General features: G+C 38.8%; 1 protein-coding gene across 1 annotated transcript in view; it reads right to left on the bottom strand.

The window, feature by feature from the left end:
- ASXL3 (ASXL transcriptional regulator 3) overlaps window positions 1-20,958 on the bottom strand; it is a 159,512-nt gene that overhangs the window by 88,194 nt on the left and 50,360 nt on the right. Inside the window, exons 2-3 of the mRNA XM_035894956.1 lie at window positions 13,133-13,215; window positions 12,386-12,388 (exon numbers count right to left, since the gene is read on the bottom strand). Of these exons, the coding sequence (XP_035750849.1) occupies window positions 12,386-12,388; window positions 13,133-13,215 (86 nt within the window). The remainder of the gene's footprint in view (window positions 1-12,385; window positions 12,389-13,132; window positions 13,216-20,958) is intronic.

Below are 20,958 nucleotides of genomic sequence, written 5' to 3'. Positions count from 1 at the left end.
TTATTTCCATGTTTTTTTCCCTTTCAGTTAAGAAATGGTTTAATTACAGGTAGACTGAAACACATACACATATCTTTATAGAAACATAAAGACATCCACAGTGAACTGTTCCAGAGAATAAATTATTACTAGAAAATGATGCTTTCATAGAAAGCCTGACAATGTTTTCTTCTTTCACATTCAAGTAAAACACATCTAATTCAGTCTGCCAGAAATGGCTATGCTTCTGCTCTGTGAAAAATATGCTAATGAAGAAAATAAGGACTTGACAATTTACTGAATAGTAAGCGGAAAATCTGTAATGAATTGCCTGTGTTGTAGCGTTCAGTTTAGGCTCTTATGTTTTTTCCCCCCAGTTGCTATGGAATACTAGAAATAGCATTAAAAAAAAAGATTATACCATTTTTTGGGATGTTGTGCATGTCCCTTAAGACAGAGTGCTTAGAAATAAAAGACAAAAGTCAGCTATGGGATAAATGAAATTCAAAGCAGTAATAAGTAATAGGCTTAAATACTAACTTTTCAGTGCAAAAGAGAAATACAGAGAACAAAACAGAAATGCCAAAAAAATCCAACCCCAAGAAATAAATCTCAATCAGCAACTAGAGAATTGAAACCTAGAGTAATTCATTTTACACCTGCAAGAAAAAGCTGCTTCTTAGGTTACCCGGATGTTGCAACAAAAGCTCATAAATCCATTAACCCAGGCTTGTCTTCAAGTTCCCAGCCAGACTTCAATTTTCACTGCAGCTTTTAAGTCTTCAACAGATTAAACTGTTTTCCTGAGAATATTTTACCAGAGTGTTCAATCAAAAGGTAACTCCTCCTAGCTAAAGTCTCCATATCATTCTGTGTTTGAAAGTTTGTTACACATGGCTGCTCCTGATGTGCTGCATCGCATTCACCCAAACACTTCCTAAAGGAAAAACAGTAGATTATTCTTGCCTTTTTCTAAGCACAAGAGAGCTGAACAAGGTTGCTGGCTACTCAGCAACAGTTCTCGCATTTTGCCTCTAACTAGCATACACTGATATTAAGCTCTCTTCCAAGTCTTGTTTCTGACTTTTAAGATACTAGTCTATTACCTATGTACTTTAATGTTAGTATGTGACAGATATTCACTTCAAAACAATGATGGAAAGAGAGCACATTCTGTCAATTCTCAGTTTCCCCAAAGATACTTTTTAAAGTTTTGGCTCTGGACAAGGGTGGACAACTATTACTGGAAAGCTCTTCTGTGTCCTTACTCCTCTTAGAAAGATGCTGGCAAAGCAGGCTGATAAAGGTAGTAAAATCAAAGAACATACATATCTACCTACCTTCCACATAGTCATGGTTTATAGAACTGCAGGCAGACTTTGGATAAAAGAACAGGAAAACACTCTGTAGACTGTGGAAGGTCTCATCTCTTCAGTCATTTAAAAAAAGAAATCAGGCTTAAAGCACTACACTCATAAGAACATATTATACACACACACACACACACAAAACCCCAACCCCAACCACCAAAACAAACAAAAAAACCACCCCAAACAAGCAAACCAAAACCTTGCACTGCTGGGAGGACGGATTAAAGATCGGGTGAAACTTTCCTAACGTAACTTCTCTGACTATCTGATTGATTTGAATGTGTTTAGATCTCTTGGCTATCCCTATTTAATTTCTCTTCCTGAAAGAGAGACACAAACTTTAACGCAGAATTACTCTTTAAAATACAGAACCATTAAAGAAAAAAGATACGTAGCACACTTACTTAAATATTGCTAAAAGAGAAGTTACACTTTCTAGGAGAAATGTGGGAAGACATAACACTATTCTACACTTCAGGATAATGCTATGCATGTGGTAACACCAATTTATAATGCAGGAGGTTTCTCTTTTCACCAGCCTGAATTACATTACTCTATTTTTCAGTCTCTTTCCATAATAGTTTACACTGAGAGACACAACATAGGAACAAAAAAACACAAATTCTTGCATTAAACATCAAAATATATTGATAAAGGAATTATTACACTGTGCAAAAAAAAGCCAACACTGAATTTGTTGACAAATTTACACTATTTAGTCACAGCTGATGTCCATCTCCTACTTCAAAATAAAATGTCCTTTAATACAAAATGTTGTCATTACCGCACAAAGTAACTAGTAAAACCTAAGAGATCATCAGCACCTGCACCGCTATCAAAGTTGTTGGATTTCCTCTTGTGTTAAAAAAGGAGTATCTTTCATATGGTCTTAACATATTATGGGGGTCTTAATTTCAGCAAATTAGGCTGTGATAAAGAAGACTTGTGCATGCATTCAAAGATAAAATATTTTTGCAATACAGACCTTTAGAAGTTGAAACATGTTTATCACATCACAAAATTTAACAGCCATAATTTTTGCTATTACAGCTAAATAAATTAACTTTTAAAATTTTCACATTTCCACTGAATTACTGTAACTTGGATTATCTAATGATCATATGATCCACTCTCCCTTACCAGCAAAGCATCAAATAAAAAAGCTTTAAACACTGCACATAACCTTCTTTGAGAAAATACAGATTAGGCTTGGGTGGGTGGAGCAGAAACCTAAGCAAAGTGAAGTAAAACCTAAGCACAAGTAAAATAAAGATATTTTAATAGTACCAAGGAAGCAAGTGTGTCTCACAGACTGTTTTTCCAGTCTTGGGATTCACATTTTGCACAGCTGCAAATAGATTTAAAGCAAACAACTTTATGGCAGATATTTTAAAAAATTTAAAAGAAAAAAAAATAAATCAAGCAGATACTTCCTATCACTTCTATGAAAGGTGGAAAGGTGTTTACCATATATGTTTTAGCACCCAGACTCAAAGAACTGTTGTACCAAATGGAAAAGCAAAGTACTGAAGACTATATGAGCAAAAATTTATATGGAAAAGTAACAGTAACATAATCTTTAAAAAAATGAGAATCAACTGTTCTGGAATCTCAGTTCACCTGAGCATAAAGGAATAGACTTCAACATGTTGACAAATCAGGGGCAAATTATAAAAGGGGAACCCATATGAACCAAACTGTTGTAAATCATCTATTGAAGGTCCCAGACATGATAAAATGATGGAATTGGGGTTTTATTTCCTCATAAGTGGTCCTGGAACCAAACTAAAGAAGAAAGCTTAGTTGGTCCTGAGCCATAATGTGAAATAAATACTGAAATCTGAAATGTCCACGTTGTATTACTTAAGAAAATTTCAGGCACATAGAATGGTCAAAGGATGGAGTTTCAGTCCTCATATGGGAAGGGAAAAAGGATGACAGCAGACTAAGGTAACTGGAGACCATGGGATTGGTGACCCAATTTGAGAAAGAGGGAAGATTCACGTAGCAGCAACTCTTGGGACAAGGGATTGCATGTGGATGGGAACTAGCAGAGATAGTGCAACACCAATATAATGGACAGGCTATTGGGAGTGGAGGAGCAGAGGAATCACAGAATACCAGATTGGAAGGGACCTCAAGGATCATCTGGTCAAGGACCAGGCTATATTCTCAGCTCTGCATTTAGTTTTGAAAAATACTAGTTTGCTTCTGTCTCCATTCTCTTTTCACATATACTCAATTAATATTCTTAACAGTAAGAACAGTATCCTCCAGAGTATTCTGTCATACTCAAAAGATTTTTACTATTTACATTGTGCCATTTCTCATCTGAAACATTTCCAAAATTAAATCCACACCTTAATAAAACTAACAAAGGAATTTGCATCTGTGACACATGCATGATTTTTAGCCTGTCTGTAACAGCTGGGGCACCTGTTACTACACGCATCATGAAAAACAAAAAAAAAACACCAACCAAACTAAACAAAGAGGTAATTTCATAAAACACCTCACATGCAGACTGATTTTACTAGGCTGTTTACTGAAGTCCCTAGACAGAGACTTTGCTGTCCTGTGAAAGGAAGAGAAGCAGCATTAAAACAAAAAAGTACCACAGATAATTTCTAAAAACTGACATACAGAGAAAAAAAAAATCAAGGTAGTTAAATGTCTTATATTGAAATACTTCTTTTATAGTTATACACAATGGAAGAAGCACCATCACTAATAAATAAAAATTCTGTTGTCTTTTCAGTTAGCCTAGAGAAAACATTTGAGGTTTTATTATTTTACATCTGTTTCATTAGCACCCAAAACCAGTTTTCCAAATCAATACAAAGATGGGATTATCACTGTACAGACACAAGCAAGCTAGCTTTAAACTAATGGTAGGCTAATCACAATGCAGCAACATGGAATCAGGAATTAACAACCCTGTTCTTAGGCTCAAGTTAATTCCATAGTTGTTTTAGATCTACATCACTATCAAAACTGAAATTATTATCACAGAGGTAACATGAGTATGATTATGCAAGTTACAGTTCCAACATTGGAATGCAATAACGTAGGAAAGCCACCATTTTTTACCATGTTAGACTGCACTGTGGCATAACAATGCCGGGAATGCCTAGGCAAGAAGGAGCAAGCCCGAGATTTTCAGCTGGTGAATTGCTGCTATCAGAACTGCCTACCAAATTAGGCAGTTTGTTGTTACACTGGGAAGAACAGCATTTCAAAGAGGTGTCTGAAGTGAAGTGTCTGAATCTTTTATGCAGAAAGACAGGTTGTACTGAAAGTTTGTTTCTTTCACTGCTCTACAGCCAAAAGCCACATCTGTAGAGGCATAAAAATCAACCTAATAATGCCAGGCAAAAGAATGGAAGTAGCTTTCTCTCTCTCCTCCCATCAAGGCTTCCTTTCAGTCCATTGCAGGGAATAACTACCTTCAAGACAAAGCAATGCACTCTTTCAGCTGTTGAGGCTCCCAAATAAATTCTATCAGACATATGCAACCACAGAAGCCTCTTAACTGTCTGTGCTCTTCCATTAAGTCAGAGCCTTAAGACAAAAGCTGTGGTTCTTCCAGTGAAATTTTTTAAAGCTTTTGATTATTGGAGGGCATTTGCTTTTTTTTTTTTTAATTGGAAGACAGAAAATATGGCTTGTTAATAATTATGAATCACAATGGCATCTTGGAATTACTTTATAGAGAAAGGAAGTAAAAATTTCTCTGTCTACATGCATACACAGTAAAACAAGGAACTTGAAAATGATAAACAACAGGAGACAGTTGCCAGCTCATTTAGCCTATTTACAGAAACAGCAGCACTCAGAACGGGTTTTATTTTTAAGTCAATAGCTCTAAGGATGAAGTATGCAAAGGCTTAAAGAGGCACTGTCAAAAAGATCAAAGGATTCAGAATTGACGGTAATATTTTCAGGAGTACCATCTCACTTCAGAGCTAAAGACAGACCCTGCACGGATCATGTGTTTTATTGCATTGATGACTCCGCTCAGCAGTTCAAAGTGGGTTCAGTTCTAGCTAACCCACTAGTTTAATATTTCTGCACAAAGAGTGTAAATCTAGTAAGAGTGTCTTGAGATTTATTAGGATCATACTTTGCTGCTTTCCTAGGCTCAGAAGACTTAATAAGTTATGGTATCATTTGTGATAGATACTGTAACACTGTGGAGTGCAGAAGAAACAGCACTACTGCCAGTGCCAGTGGCAAGAATCTTTTCCTAGTCTTCTGAAAGACTACTGTCACAACAATAAATCAATAGATAGCTTAATCTTGCGTAGCAAAGACAAAATATGCAGAGAAAGAAAGGAGGAGGAGTTAGGACTGATGCCATGATTCTCACGGTTAAAATGAAGATCAACAAAGAAACATCAAGAGAAAGAAGTTTAAAATTCCTATTGGAAAATGAAAAACAGAATCAGAGGAAGGATTTTGTTTTAACCTCTTCTGTGAATTACCTGAACAGAACAATCAAAGTCACTTGACAATATAAAGGTCAGTTACCCTAGCTGAACAGCAAAAATACTACAAAATTATCCTATTCCAGGGTTCACAGTCCTGAGTTTAATGGAGAAGGAAAGTAAATAGCTAGCATAGCTGTGGGCTAAAGTTGCACTCCAAAAAATTAAACATTGCTTGTCCCATTTTGAAAGCTTATTGGCTTTTAACTTGTACTGAGAATCTCTGGCTTTAATCTTATCCAGACAAGTCAATTTCCCAGCCTCACCAAGCAAAGGAGAAAGGGAACTACAGAAAGCCAAGACATAATCTAAGGTTATTAGGATCAAACATTTATCAGAATTTGGCTGGATATTCTCCCCTAGGACTCAAACAATATGTACGGTCAACTACTGCCAAACTGATCTAAAAAAATTCAAAGAAAAATATGGATGTTATGGTTTAGCCCCAGTCAGCAACCAAGCACCACACAGCCACTTGCTCACCCTTCCCACCCTGGTGGGACTGGGGAGAGAATCAGAAGAGCAAAAGCAAGAAAACTTGTGGGTTGAGATAAGAACAGTTTAATAATTGAAATAAAATAATAATAATAATAAATTGAAATGAAACAACAAAAGAGAGAGAGAAACAAAACCCAGGAAAAAGTAAGTGATACAATGCAAACCACCCACCAACCAGCCCAGCCAGTCCCCAAGCAGCAATCACTGCCCCCCAGCCAACTCCTCCCAGTTTACATACTGAGCATGATGTCATATGGTCTGGCATAGCCCTTTGGCCAGTTGGGGGCAGCTGTCCTGGCTGTGTCCCCTCCCAGCTTCTTGTGCATCTGGCGGAGCAGGGGAAGCTGAAAAGTCCTTAGCTAGTGTAAGCCCTGCTCAGCAACAACTAAACCATCAGTGTGTTATCAACATTCTTCTCACACTGTAATCCAAATCACAGCACTATGCCAGCTACTAGGAAGAAAAGTAACTCTGTCCCAGCCAAAACCAGGACAATGGATCAAGGGATATGCTAGTTCATTCCCCTAGTTCAAGGCAGGATCCAGCAAATCTACATCATTCCTGACAGACACATATCTAAATTGTTTTTAGAGAGAGCTAGAGATCTCCACATCTCCCCCACAGCTCATGATAGAAATCAACTATACCTGTTAGGAGAGGAAAGAAAGAAAGGGAAAAAAAAAAAAAAAAAAAAAAATCTTTGTACTCTCTAATCAGAATCTTTTCTCGCTACAATTTGAAGGCCCTATTTCTTGTCCTGTCCATATGAGACACACCAGGTAAATTATTCCCTTACTTTTTTCCTATCTTTTATGTATTGGAAGACTTACTACAGCTAAACGCAGACTTCTTTCCTTAATCCAAACACCTAATTCATACCAACTTCTATCTTATTTTTATCTCCCTGATAATTTTAAGCAGTCTTCAATTACTCCTATCCACCATGAAGGTGCAGTGCCCCACACAGAAGAGAACAGATAGGTTATTGCTGGTGGTCCTACAATCATTTTCCAAGTAATGACAAAAGAGGGCAAAACCAAGGCTGGTACTAGAGTCAGAGTTTAATATAGCGAGTAACCAGGAGAAGTTTTTTTCTGTGAGAATCAGCAAAAATTTTTAAAACACATGACCTATTTAAATATCCCCATTACAATCATGCAGGCACCTCTAGGGAAAAGAAAGACACAAGGACAGAGGAGCATCTGGCAAGTTCCTAGGACCTGTGCTAGGAACAAAAATCCTTGAACAGAAGACGTAAAAAGCAGTTAGGAAGGAAGGCAGTACTAGGTTTGACTTGAACCAGTGGGGAAGAAGCAACTGAGAACATCGAGCTTTCATGAAGGGATGATTCTTCATTTTTAGGAAAATAAGGTAGAACACAAAAATAAGATGGCCTTCAGGAAATTAAACTTCAGCAAACTCACCTACCCACCACGTAACAACGACATTTCTGTAACATCCTGGTTTTGGCTGGGATAGAGTTAATTTTCTTCCTAGTAGCTGGTATAGTGCTGTGTTTTGGATTTAGCATGAGAATAATGTGAAAACACACTGGTGTTTTAGTTGTTGCTATGCAGTGTTTATGCTAAATCAAGGACTTTTCAGCTTCCTATACTCTGCCAGTGAGGAGGTACACAAGGAGCTGGGAGGGGGCACAGCCAAGACACCTGACCCCAACTGGCCAAAGGGCTATTCCATGCCATATGATGTCATGCTCAGTATATAAGCTGGGTGGAGTTGGCCAGGGGGCAGCAATCGCCACTCGGGGACTGGTTGGGTGTCGATAAGCAGGTGGTGAGCAGCTGCATCACTTGTTTTTCCTGAGTTTTATTTCTCTCTCTTCATTACAATTTATTATTATTATACTATAACAATTATTAAACCGTTCTTATCTCAACCCATAAGTGTTTTTACTTTTACTCTTCTAATTCTCTCCCCTATCCCACTCGGGGAGGGGAGCAAGTGGGTGGCTGCGTGGGGCTTAGTTGCCAGCTGGGGTTAAACCACACCAACAGATAGAGAACTGGCTTGCTCTTCCATGAAGGGGTGATATTGAGCACTTACATCGAAAGCACGGGAGCGCTAGTGCCTTTTCTTTGTTGATACCTCATTAGAAAGGTGTCTATGATTAGACAGCTACTAAAACCAACACCAGGAATAAACACGGAAAAAAAATTATTAGATGATAGTTAAATAAATTAGATGATCTCAAATTAGTTAAATCTTTTGAAATTCACCATAAGGTATTTAGAGCTGATGGGACCAGTCTCAGAATTACCAATAGTTGTTTTTGAGAATTTGTAGAAGATAATAGTGACTCCAAAAGACTAGAAAACATCCAGTGACTAGCTTTAAAAAAATGAAAAAAGTCAGGGCCAGCAGAGAGATGCAGCAAATTAATTTCAATTCCCTCAAAATATGGAATAAAAATTATTTGGAAGTATTTAGCAGATAAGAAGTTGAGTAATACATAGATTTGTCAAGAACAAGTCACTTCAAATGGATCAAAATATTCTTTATGACATAGTAGCAGACCCTGTAGTTAGAGAAGCAGCAGTAGGTATCATATAACTCGACTTAATGAGTCTTTGGACACTGTTTCTCATAGGACTTTCATAAGCAAAGAAGAGAAATATAATGCTGCAAAAGGAAACAAGTTCTATCAAGCAGGTGACACTAAACTTAGAAGGGCTGCACACATGCTGAAAGACAAGATTACAGGTTAAAGCAATCTTAACAAATTTGAGAAACTGTCTGCAGAAGACCTGAATACAGTTCAGTAAGGGGAATTCTAGACCTTAACAGGAATAAATAACAGCAGAAATACAAGATGGAGAGCAACTAGCAAGGCAGCAGCACAGTGGAAAAGGAGCACTGAGGCTAGATCATACTCTGACTAATAGTCTGTCACACTAGCAAAATCAGCAACATCTCATGCTAGCATGCATAACCAGCAGGTTGCAAGTCTGGAAATTCACAATGGGACAGGGAATTGTTTTCAAAAGAAAGGGACAGTGGATACTAGGAAGGAAAATCCAGAGCACTGTGTACTGGAGTCAGCGGCTGTGTGTCTTCTTTGTAAGGAGAGTTCAGTGTCTAGGACTCTTGGCCTGACACAGTTCACTATCAGCACAGGCATGAATGTAAAATAAATACTTCTCCCTCCTTCTTCCCCCCCACCCCTGGAAAAAAACCATGTATTTTCTATATCCCAAAAAGGTTTGCCTTAAAAGTTTTTACTCCTTCTAGGTAGTAGTAGAACTGCCTTCCTGGTGACCATTTTACAACCAACCATCATAACAGGAAAGAGATTTAAAAAACAAAATTGAGCTGTACATCCCCCAAGATATAGGAAACTGGGCAGGTATAAAACCTCTCAAGATATGTGTCTTGCTTTTGCCTGGGATAAGAGTTAATTTTCTTCCTAGTAACGGTGTGTTTTGGATTCAGTACTAGAAGTATGTTGATAACACACCAATGTTTTAGTTGTTGCTGAGCAGGGCTTACACCAGCCAAGGACTTTTTCAGCTTCCCCTGCTCTGCCGGGTGCACAAGAAGCTGGGAGGGGGCACAGCCAGGACAGCTGCCCCCAACTGGCCAAAGGGCTATTCCAGACCATAGGACGACATGCTCAGTATATAAGCTGAGGGGAGTTGGCCAGGAGACAGTGATCACTGCTTGGGGACTGGTTGGGCATCAGTCAGCAGGTGGTGAGCAATTGCATTGTGCATCACTTGCTTTGTATATTCTGTATATTCTCTTACTATTATTATTATTATTATTTTCCTCTGCTGTTTCATTAAACTGTCTTTATCTCAACCCACGGGTTTTACCTTTTTTCCGATTCTCTTCCCCCTCCCACTGAGCCCCCCAAGTGTGTGAGTGGCTGTGTAGTGTTCAGCTGCCTGCTGGGTTAAACCACAAAAACACATCAGAAAGTTTTTATTTTGATTTCTAACATATATCTGCTTTGTAACTTCAGAATCGTCCTCCTATTGTATTTCATTATTTGAGTAATAAAAAAAAAGAAAAAGAATGTGCAACTTGATGTCTTTATTGCAAACAAAGAAAAGAAGAGGCTGAATAGTCTGACAGTGTCTTTTTAAAGATTACACATAATGACAATGAGATTCCTGAAAATCATACGTTATTCATTCAGATTTACAACCACAGCAAAAAGCTTTAGATTAGTTAATGCTGCAATATATTTGAAAAATGACTAAGCCAATTAATCTCATTCATCTCTAAATGGAACAGTAGAGAGGAGAATTTTTGAAGAACTTCATTTAGTATTGCCAATGTTCTACCGACAATGATAATCAGTATAAAGGAATAAGTAAAGTGTATTAAAGTAGTAACATATTGCTGGTCCAAGTTCAGATTTGAAGAATACACAAATCAATACAGAATAAAATATGCTAGTGCCATTCTACTCCTTATGACCAAGTGACTGAACATCATAAACTTACATCCCTTGCTCATCTCAGCTGGCTGCATATAGAGACGAGGAAAGATCATCTTTAGTAATGGCAAAGGTACCATACTGGCAGAAAGGTACTTGAAAGAAATTGCAGAGCTGGATAAGGTAAATGGGAGACTCTAAATTCAAGGACTGTGAAAACAAAACATTACTTATGCACTGAGGCCCAATCAATAAATATGCGTATGAAGTCAAATACCTCACTGGCTCATATTAAGAGTTAGGCACTCAGATAACTTTTCAGGTTTATGTCTAATCAATATTAAAATGCAGCAGAAACACAACCTTTACATTAAAGCAGAGGCTGAATGAGAATCCAAATACTTTAAAAAAACCAATACAGAATCAACATTTTTTGTTGTTACAATTGCAGAATTTAGAATTTTTAGGCTAATCAGTTTAAGATGACCTAGCCTCTAATGTATTACAATGTTTCAAGTAAGGAGTAAACAATGAGTTTCATCCTTCTCAGTCATCTAGATACTCATGACCATATACAGCATCCTGCAATCTATTATATATTCACACATACCTGCACATACCATACCATGAATAAAAACCAGAATGAGTCTGAATTTTCTTCCTATTTCCCCGCAATTCTCAGTTTCTTAGTAACTGAGGAACTGAAGGAAGATCTAGCTTTGAACCTCTTTAAAGAAATCTTTCTCTTATTATTCATTCTGCAGCAATTAAAGAGGGCTTCCATGTTTTCTATATTTAAATCATAAAAATGCTGCCTTCACTCCCTCCCATCGGTTTTGCACACAAAATTTTATTCATGCACTGTTCACGGGCACAAGAATTTTTAAAATTACAAAGAAATGCTATTATCAGGCATGTAAGTCTCTCCCATGCAGAATGTCTCGTATCACAAGACATAAGAAGAAGAAAGCAATCTGTTCACTGCTGTGAGAAACAGTATCTTAATAAAAACAGATTTTCAAAGTTGGGTTTTCTTGCTTTTTTGTTGTTGTATGCAAATCCTTGCAGCATAACACACATTTGGACATTCATTTTCAAAAGTTTTCATCCCCTTGTTTCCTTGGCATCATTGCCAAATATACTTGAAGCAATTTCTTGACAGGAACTAAAGCATTTTATATCTGTAAAAGGTGGCAAATTCAACTTCATCTTGCATACCTTCTCTTTTGCAATTTTACCAAAATATAGCTATTATAAGCATATTATGAGGCTACCAACAAAACAGTGCATGGTTACGCAGTGCAAATGATTATGCAGATTGTTCTGTTTCTTAGGAACAACAGTGAATTCAGTAAACATACATCCCATCATTACTTCTGATTCACCAGAAGAAACTCAGAAGTAACAGACATAATGTGCTACTACTCCTCTACACTGGCTTTGAAGTTCTCTCGCCCTAGATTTTGGGTTTCACACCAACAGAATATAATTAAAATAAAAGCAGATGTCTCCCTTTGCTTTGAGACAACAACAAATATTAAAACAATTTGTTAGAATAGAAAATTTTTACTATAACATTTGGAGAAGAGGAAACTGCATCTTGCAGGAGAGCCCCACCAACCAACCGATTTTTCCTTAACTTATTTTACTTCCTGCCCAAGTTTCCATCTGCAGGTCACTAGAAGATCTACCAAGTAGTGAGTCACCTTTGAGGAACAAAAAGATGCATGCCCATCTGAAACAGGAGCCAATGGAAGACAACTGTTGATTTCCGTAGGCTCTGCATAACCCACCTATCCTCCTAACAGCTTAATGATTATAGCTGAAATCTACACCAAAAGTACACTGTTATTAAGCAACTCAGTATCTAACCTCTGCAGCCACATAGACTAGCTCCAGTGTTCAAACACCCCTCTCCTTCCATTCCCAATTCTTTATCAGTACAACCCCTGTTACCACAGATGACACCAGCACATCATAACAGTGATTTAAGTGCCAAACCACAAACCCAAGTGAGAGAAGGAGTGCACCTCACTCCATCTCACACATTCTCCATGCACACGGTGGCAGAGGCACACAGTTGTCAAGCTTCAGCCCTTAAGCAAAAACGGGATGTAGCACTGGGCTGTCTGAGCAGATCACACTGTCTTTCTAAAGAAAGGCCATTAGACTGGAGCTGGCCCACAGACTCCTTTTGGGAGGTACAAAGTTAAGCCCATCACTAACCATTTTAGAAGCCTTGAACTAACAAACAAGACCCATCATCTGTATTTCCCACTTTGGTACTGGAAATCAATTCAGCAATTAACCAGCACTTCATGTTTTTTAAAGATTACACACCATTGCTAGACGGTTTTCAAAGAGAGTGCAAAAATACAGAACATATAAACACTGACCTTGTTTCTTTTAACCCTTCTTTCTGAATGACTTCCAGTATTTGTTTTGCAGTCATTGGTGAGTTGGGGTACTTTTCCAATGCCTGAAAAGAAATAATAAATGTGTAAGTGACAAGACACAGCTGTCCTGTGAAATCTGAAAGGTTATACAATCATGCAGTTTTTATGCAGTCATTTGTGAAAGGCAGGGAACGGTAGTGTTGAGACTGAAGTCCTCTGTCTGTTGGAAGGCCAGATACAATCCACGAAACTGCAGCAAGAATAAGATTACTTGCTGCTTTTGTGCATCGTCTGCTACATCCACCTGGGAAAAATTCTTACCAGGTTCCAAATAAGAGTTGAAACATGCAACTAATTTTATGACACAGCAACAGAGCTCCTTTCAGGCAGGACGGAAAAAACCAAACCAAACCAAAAAAAAAAGAGACAGGTAGTCTTCTTTTTTGATTTTTATTACTTTAGAACTATTTGGGCCATTTGAAGTATTTGTTTTGCAGTCATTGGTGAGTTGGGGTACTTTTCCAATGCCTGAAAAGAAATAATAAATGTGTAAGTGACAAGACACAGCTGTCCTGTGAAATCTGAAAGGTTATACAATCATGCAGTTTTTATGCAGTCATTTGTGAAAGGCAGGGAACGGTAGTGTTGAGACTGAAGTCCTCTGTCTGTTGGAAGGCCAGATACAATCCACGAAACTGCAGCAAGAATAAGATTACTTGCTGCTTTTGTGCATCGTCTGCTACATCCACCTGGGAAAAATTCTTACCAGGTTCCAAATAAGAGTTGAAACATGCAACTAATTTTATGACACAGCAACAGAGCTCCTTTCAGGCAGGACGGAAAAAACCAAACCAAACCAAAAAAAAAGAGACAGGTAGTCTTCTTTTTTGATTTTTATTACTTTAGAACTATTTGAGGCCATTTGAATACTCTACACTTAGATTTTTGTCATGACCTCGGGAACAAAATTGGCTAAAACCTTCCATTTGTAGAGCAGGAACTACTGTGAGAATTGACACAGATAGGTTTCAATTTTAAAATGCTTTCTGTCTAAAAACTATGAAAAATGAAGTAGTCAGAACAGTCAGAGCACACGAGATGCTACATGACAGAGTGCAGTATATTTTTCCAGTTCAGCTCAGTTTTCCACTCCTTTGCCTTTTCCAATTGAGCCCAAAATAACCCACTCCTCTTTCCAGATACAACCACCTTGTACAGACATTTCTGGTTTTCCACTTCCTTTTTGTCCCCATCAGTTTTAAGCTGTTAAACAAACAGCCACTCTTTTGCTCATGTGAAGTGCCAGACTGACAGCCCTGGAAGATGAAACCTTTCAATCAGCAGTAAAAGGTGCAGCACAGGCCACAGCAATCAAGCTTCCCAGAGCATCTTGCCAACGTATCTCAGCCACAACTTGCATTTCTACCCTGGGTAGATAAGAAATCAGTTTGGTCTCCAAATTCATCTGATCCTGAGCTTCTCTCTAGTAGTTACCAAATTATGGTAATTGTGAAAGTAGCTACTACTAACTATGTGGATACCTGCCCACTAGGAACTAGAGACACCACCACATTGTATCGTACAGGTCATCAAACTGTGAAGGGTGCTAGCCAGGGCAAGCAGCTCACCTAAAGCCAAAGCCTCCCTACTCACTGCAACTTGACCAGCTCAGCCCTCTCCTGCCATTTTACAGTTCTGATTTACTGCCTGTTCTCCCCTTTCACAGCCAAAACACAGTTTACCAAATCCTTTGGTTCTTTTGTTATGGATGAGCTTAGTATCCTTTATCTTTCAGTTCCACAAAGGAAAATGCAGAAGTGAGGGTTGCACTAGAAAGGTCTGGGAGCTGAACTGAGCTTATCTCAAATACATCAATAGGCAAGATTCAAAAGGGACCTGTCAGAAAAGGAAAACCAAAAGGTGATTTGAAAGGAGAAAAAAAGAACAGGTAGGAAAGAGTACGGCAATGAGTAAGGATGGAAGGAACTACACAGGGCTGGGAAAAGCGCCATTGCACAGCAAGGAAAGAGAAATGATACGATGTATTAGTGACAGAACCACAATGACACATTGGAAAAATGGCAATGAGTATAAAGATTAAGACTAGGGTGAGAAAAGATTAATGGTGGGAAGAGACAAAAATGGAAACTTTAACCTTCGGAAAAAAGACAAGAAAAAGGACAAGGTAAAATGAGAATACACCAAAATGAAGAGAAGAGAACTGAACTGGGAACCTTCCAGAGGGCAAACTGGAAAGGACAGAAGAAGAAACTACACTGTACTGGACACGGCTATGAAGGAAACTGTGCACTTGAAAGTGGGGTTACTCACTGTGGAGGATTCCCCGTTTCTCTTCCTGAGTACAGGCCCCTCAGCACACCTGGGCAGCTCCTCCCTGCAATTGAGAAAATTTGGGTAGCCCTGTCCCCTTCTCTACGACATCCCATACTACTCTATAAAAAGTGCCAAGTATTACCACGTGAGTTTGACAATAATGGGAAGGAAACAATAAAGCTACGCAAACATCAGAAGTCACCCTGCTCTGGACAATGGGAGAAGGGAGAGCAGTTTGTGCTGAGGAAGCTGCACTGAACTGGTTGTGGAAACAATGGCCAGACATACGGATACGGAAGATCATCTTCACCAAACAACAATGAAACCAACAAGCAGGATGCATAACGCCACTACAGAAAGTTTAATCAGACCCACAAGGCAGATTTCAAATACCACAGTATGAAGTGAACACATTCAGGGTATAATGACAAGCTGAAATGCAGAATATGTTAGACAGGCTGAAAGCACTGGAGCAAACAATTGCCCATTGTGTGGACTTGTTTTATGCCAGACATGTAGCGTGGGCTGCAGTTCATGTACCCCATGAATTTAATTCTGTTCATCTAACCCTTTAAACCCTTTAAAGCCTGTTATTTAAAGAACTGATCATACCCTAACTGAAAAGCATTAATTCTCCAATTCAAATACTGCTTAAGTTGAAAACCCTGTTATTGTGTACCTGATTAAGTTTTCTTTATCAGAGCGAAGATTAATTTCACAGTAAGAAAATAAAAATAATTACTTGTGAAAACATTTTAATGATAATCTCATTTTCTTCCCCCCATTATGGAAAACAGCATCAGAGTATTATTTAAGAGTCTGTGAGCTAATGAATACACTGAACTGATAATTGCACAAGTGTCTCTTGCCTCTGTATCTCACCATTAACACTGCTAAAAGCCTTCAATCCCTTTTGCATTTCTAAGACTTTTAAAAATAATATTAGAAATTCAAACTGAATTAACTAATGGTGCCTTAAGGCAAATAAAATACTAAAATGCAAAGGCATAGTTAAGTCCTAGTCTTCTCGGTCAGAAAAAGGAATGCACATCAGGGGAGGAAGCCTTTATCTGTTTTAAAGATCTTTCTTCTTCCTCCCACTCCATCCACCAACACTCATATCGTATATGGGCAGTGACTAATAATGCTGAAATTAAACCATGCCAAAGTACTGTCATGAAGAGTATGCTTGTTTCGCTGTATTTTGTTAAGAAGGACAATGGCAGAAGAATGGTTTGCGCTGACTGCAACCTCTATCACAGAGGATCAAATATGCTCTATTTATTCCTGCCATTCAACCACAACCTTAAAAAGGGACAGCCGCTAAATAACTGGGACAAATAAGTTGATACCCATCAGGACAATCTGGAAGAGAACAGACGTAGTCATTGCACTAAACACATTCTTGGTGTTCATTCAAACCCTGGTTAATAGCTTAAAGAGAAGATGACTCAGATCCTACCAAGCACAGTGGAAATCAGACCTCCCAAAAAATGGTAGCAGCCCGACAAATTGTTGTTGTATCACCTACACATACCAACCCACAACTCCAGAGATACTAAATAATTACACAGATGCCACAAAACACATACATTCCCAGTTTCATTGGAAAAGTCACGTCAGTTATATGGGACAAGAAGAAATCCAAATTCCTTTGTCACCATGGCATCTATCATCTTCCGTGCATTGATAACTGCTCAAAAAAATCAGTTGCCATACTGGGAAAAAACCACTTTCCAGTGAACTGTTAACAAGGAAACTCTAGAGCAGAGTCAAAATTCTCAGCTTTGCATAAGAGAGAAATTCTCAATGCTCAGATCACCTACAAAATCAGAAAAGAACCTCTATATAATTGATGGAATGATTAATTTACTTTACATACACAGCTGCTTGTGACTACCTGAATCGCATCTGCTCCATCGTTTGCATTTCAGCCACTAGAGGGAACAGGAGCAGAGGGACAGCATGAAGAAAGTCCGCCTTCTTGCCACCCATAAACATTCCTGCAGTAAGTGGGGTGGGAAGCTTTGCCAGAGAAGCAGCCACTACTCCTACAGCTGTCAGTTACTACACTGATACTGTGCTGTGGTCCAAAAGCAGCAGGCAGATCAGGCCAGTGGGCTTGTTGGTGCCGACTGTGCGGCCAGAATAGAGTTAGCTGCAACAGCCAGAGCCTCTTCCATTTCTGGAAGCTGCCTGCAGGGATCTGAAGGTCAGGCAGCTGACAAAAATCAGCATCTTTTTATCATGAATGCTTGGTCAAACTACAGGCTGAGCCAGTACTCACAAACGGAAGCAATTCTCTTTAGAACATTATTTAAATAATTCAGGAGAAAAAAGAGGAACAGTACAGTTATTGCCAGTGCTCCCACTCAACAACTAAAATACAAGTCAGGCTGAACTGCACAATAGACAGTCTTTACTGCCCAAAGACAGCAGGGTGAATAAAAGAACAGAAAAATAACTTTCCTTCTCCTAAGCAGAAAATACATGGTATCTTCTAGCCACCCATCACTAAATTAATGAATTGAAAGATGGAGTCCCAAACAGGGTACAAGAACAGCGTCCTGGAAAAAATCCAGCATTGTCTTTTCCAGCTGCTTGTGTGAGGTTAACAGGAGGACTGACTTCTATTGTGGGAAATGCCCCACTCAAATCTTTTGTATTCATTTTTGATTAACAGCTTTAGTCATTGGGGAATTATCAGCAGCCTGGTAAAAGTTCAAAGTCCTTTGTGTGAAGAAAGATGGGTAAATGCTTAGGAGAAGAGGGTAGGGTAGGGTACAGAGTGGGGGAAGAAAAGAAGTGCATAGAGATGGATGAAGAGGAGAAAATAGAAATAAGATCAAGAGGAGGGAGGGTACCGGATACATGAAAAAGAGGAAAGAGGCATGAAAATAAGAGGGGAAGATGCACCATAACCTATTTTAACACAAGTTTCTAAACAGATATTCTTGGAGCTCTTGCTGACATTGATTAAAAGAAAGGTAAAGAATAGTTTCCAAGTGCTAAAATGTTAAAAGAAGCTGAAATGGGAGTAATAATTCTCTCGGCAGGACTTTTGTCTTTGAGCAGATGCAGTTACAATAAAGAAGTTATACAATCTGAGTAGAAAAAGGTGCATTTCATAAGACACGTCTCTCACGGTATGCTCCGTATTATGAATTTGTCTCTGTAATCCATGCATCACTACAGATAAGAAAGAAAAGTAAAATCAACATGCTTGCTAGTCCAGACTTTTTTTGAGGTTCAGAGGTAATGCTACTGACCTGTAGAGCTCAAATGGTTTAAAGTACACCCAAAAAACATTTTTCCACATCCCTCTTTCAGTCAAAAGCACTTCACAGTTCCTTCTGGGTGAACTACAGGGAACAACTGGGAGAGTGTTTCCTGCAAGAGAATTTCTACTATAGAATTGGTTTGCAAGTTGGTCCGAAACTGTCTAGTTTTGCTAACCTGCCAGGTAGGTATGGCATTATCATCTCCTAAAATACTGAATGAAAGGAAAGAGCAATAAAGAAGCTGAATGATTTGTTTGTTCATTTCATTGCTTTGACTGGCTGGATTGAGGCTTGTTCTGAGATGTCTGGACCTTTTTATTGGGTTTTTTTTGATGGTTTATAATGTCATTTTTAAACTGATAGAAAGGCAGCAGCAGTGCTTTGGAAATTCCAGAGAAACTGTATACTTGACTTTTTGAATTCAAAAGAAATTGGATTACAATTCAGTTAAAATTAAAGCATACAATTGTGTTATTCCTTTAAAAAGCCCAAGCTCTAGCAGCAACAACATCTTGTCATTGCTAGTGGCCTCATACATCACACCAGAAAACATAGGGTAAAGTTTTCAACCTTAAACAACTGACTTATAATAACTTATTGATCTGGTCTGACACACTGAAACAAAAAGAAACCTTCGTATTTCTCTCTTTACTAATGCAATCAGCCTGTCCAAGCAACCAACAGCTTTCACTTAAAGGCTCTATCAGCACAGATCCATAAACACCTTGGTGACTGTAACAGGATGAATGCACTGAGCACACAGAATCCTATCAGATTTCTGTAAGATCAGGATCGAAGATACATACCCTAGTGAGCAGGATGTCAAACTTGCTACCCTGGTATGGGTTCCATTAATAGCAGCAGGATTACTAGTGATGACTTCAGTTCAAGCGATGGAGCATCCAGATTCTCAGAATGACTGCTCAATTCTGACAGTGCAGTCCAGCCTCCAGACTTCTGCTTAGCCATGCAAGCCATACCTCCTCTGGCTTTCTGTCACAATACCCCATTGCCTATCACTCTGTCCAGCCTTTCGCACTCTCAAAGCGATATTCTCATCTTTTGAGGTGTTGCAATACGCCTAACTTCCATATCTCCCACCTTCCCGCATCCCTACCGAAATACCTTTCTTCCCTTGTCCTTACCACAGTACACTCCCACAGCACATTCCTGTGTTGTCTACCTCCTGAAACATTAGCACATCCATGCAGATACAGTTCATTGCCATGGGTTCCCCAACACCCACACACAGCTACACAAGTGCTGCCTAGGTGCTCAACACTGAACAGGTAGCTAGCAGCACACTGTGGTTCTTGGGTGCTGACAGGACAAATGGTATTGCAAACCTCCTGTGGCTTGTAGACCATATTCTCTGCTTATTTAGTTTAGAGTAGAAGTTTCAATTTCTGTATCAGTGCACCCAGCTGAAAAACATGGGTCAAAGCTGTTTACAACTATGAATCACTATTCCAGAGAAGGGGCCCAGAGTAAAGCCCAGCTCTGCCACCCAAAAAAATTACAGATTTGGTGATCACACAGGCCACGATCCTGAAATGCCTCTGATTCCAGCAGGGATAAAAATTCCCCTTTGGCACCAACCCCTGTACAAAATGAAGAGAGGCCATGCTTAGGTGACTGGAACTAATGGAGCGGAATGGATATGAGTGCCCTGTCAGCTGCTTTTATATTACAGATAAGAGAGGAAAGAACTAGCACCAGTGTGGATACTTCATCACTACTAAGGGAATAACAACAGCAACAACAAAAAAAAAAACCTAAGAAGCACCAAACCCAAACATATTTGCTTCCATATATGCTGTTTTCTCTATTGAAAGCTGATACAGATTTTTTTTTTCTGAGACACTGAAAGGTTTGCTGTATAACTTACGTTTCAGCATAGTAAAATAAAAAAAAATATGAAGAGTAAAGCTTCCCAGAAAAATCAACAGAGAGAATGAGTATGTGTTTGTTTTAAAAGCCTTCATCGCTTAATTTCCTCAGGCAAATGTAATGTGTAAGGGTTACTTTAATGTGAGAAATAAAATTCCTACTGGCTACACTCTGAATCTACCAAATTTAACAGGAGATGACAGTTATGCCGGTTTTCTTGCCATCGCTTTACTATCAGAGCTTATCTTGTTAGACAGTCTCCTAAAGATACAGACCTAAGATTTCCAGAAGGCAAAAAAGAAAACAAAAAAAGAGGGGGGG

This window comes from Egretta garzetta, unplaced genomic scaffold (genome assembly GCF_000687185.1).
Source record: "Egretta garzetta isolate BGI_Z169 unplaced genomic scaffold, ASM68718v1 scaffold35, whole genome shotgun sequence".
NCBI lineage: Eukaryota > Metazoa > Chordata > Aves > Pelecaniformes > Ardeidae > Egretta > Egretta garzetta.
This window is presented reverse-complemented; position numbering and strand designations above follow the sequence as displayed.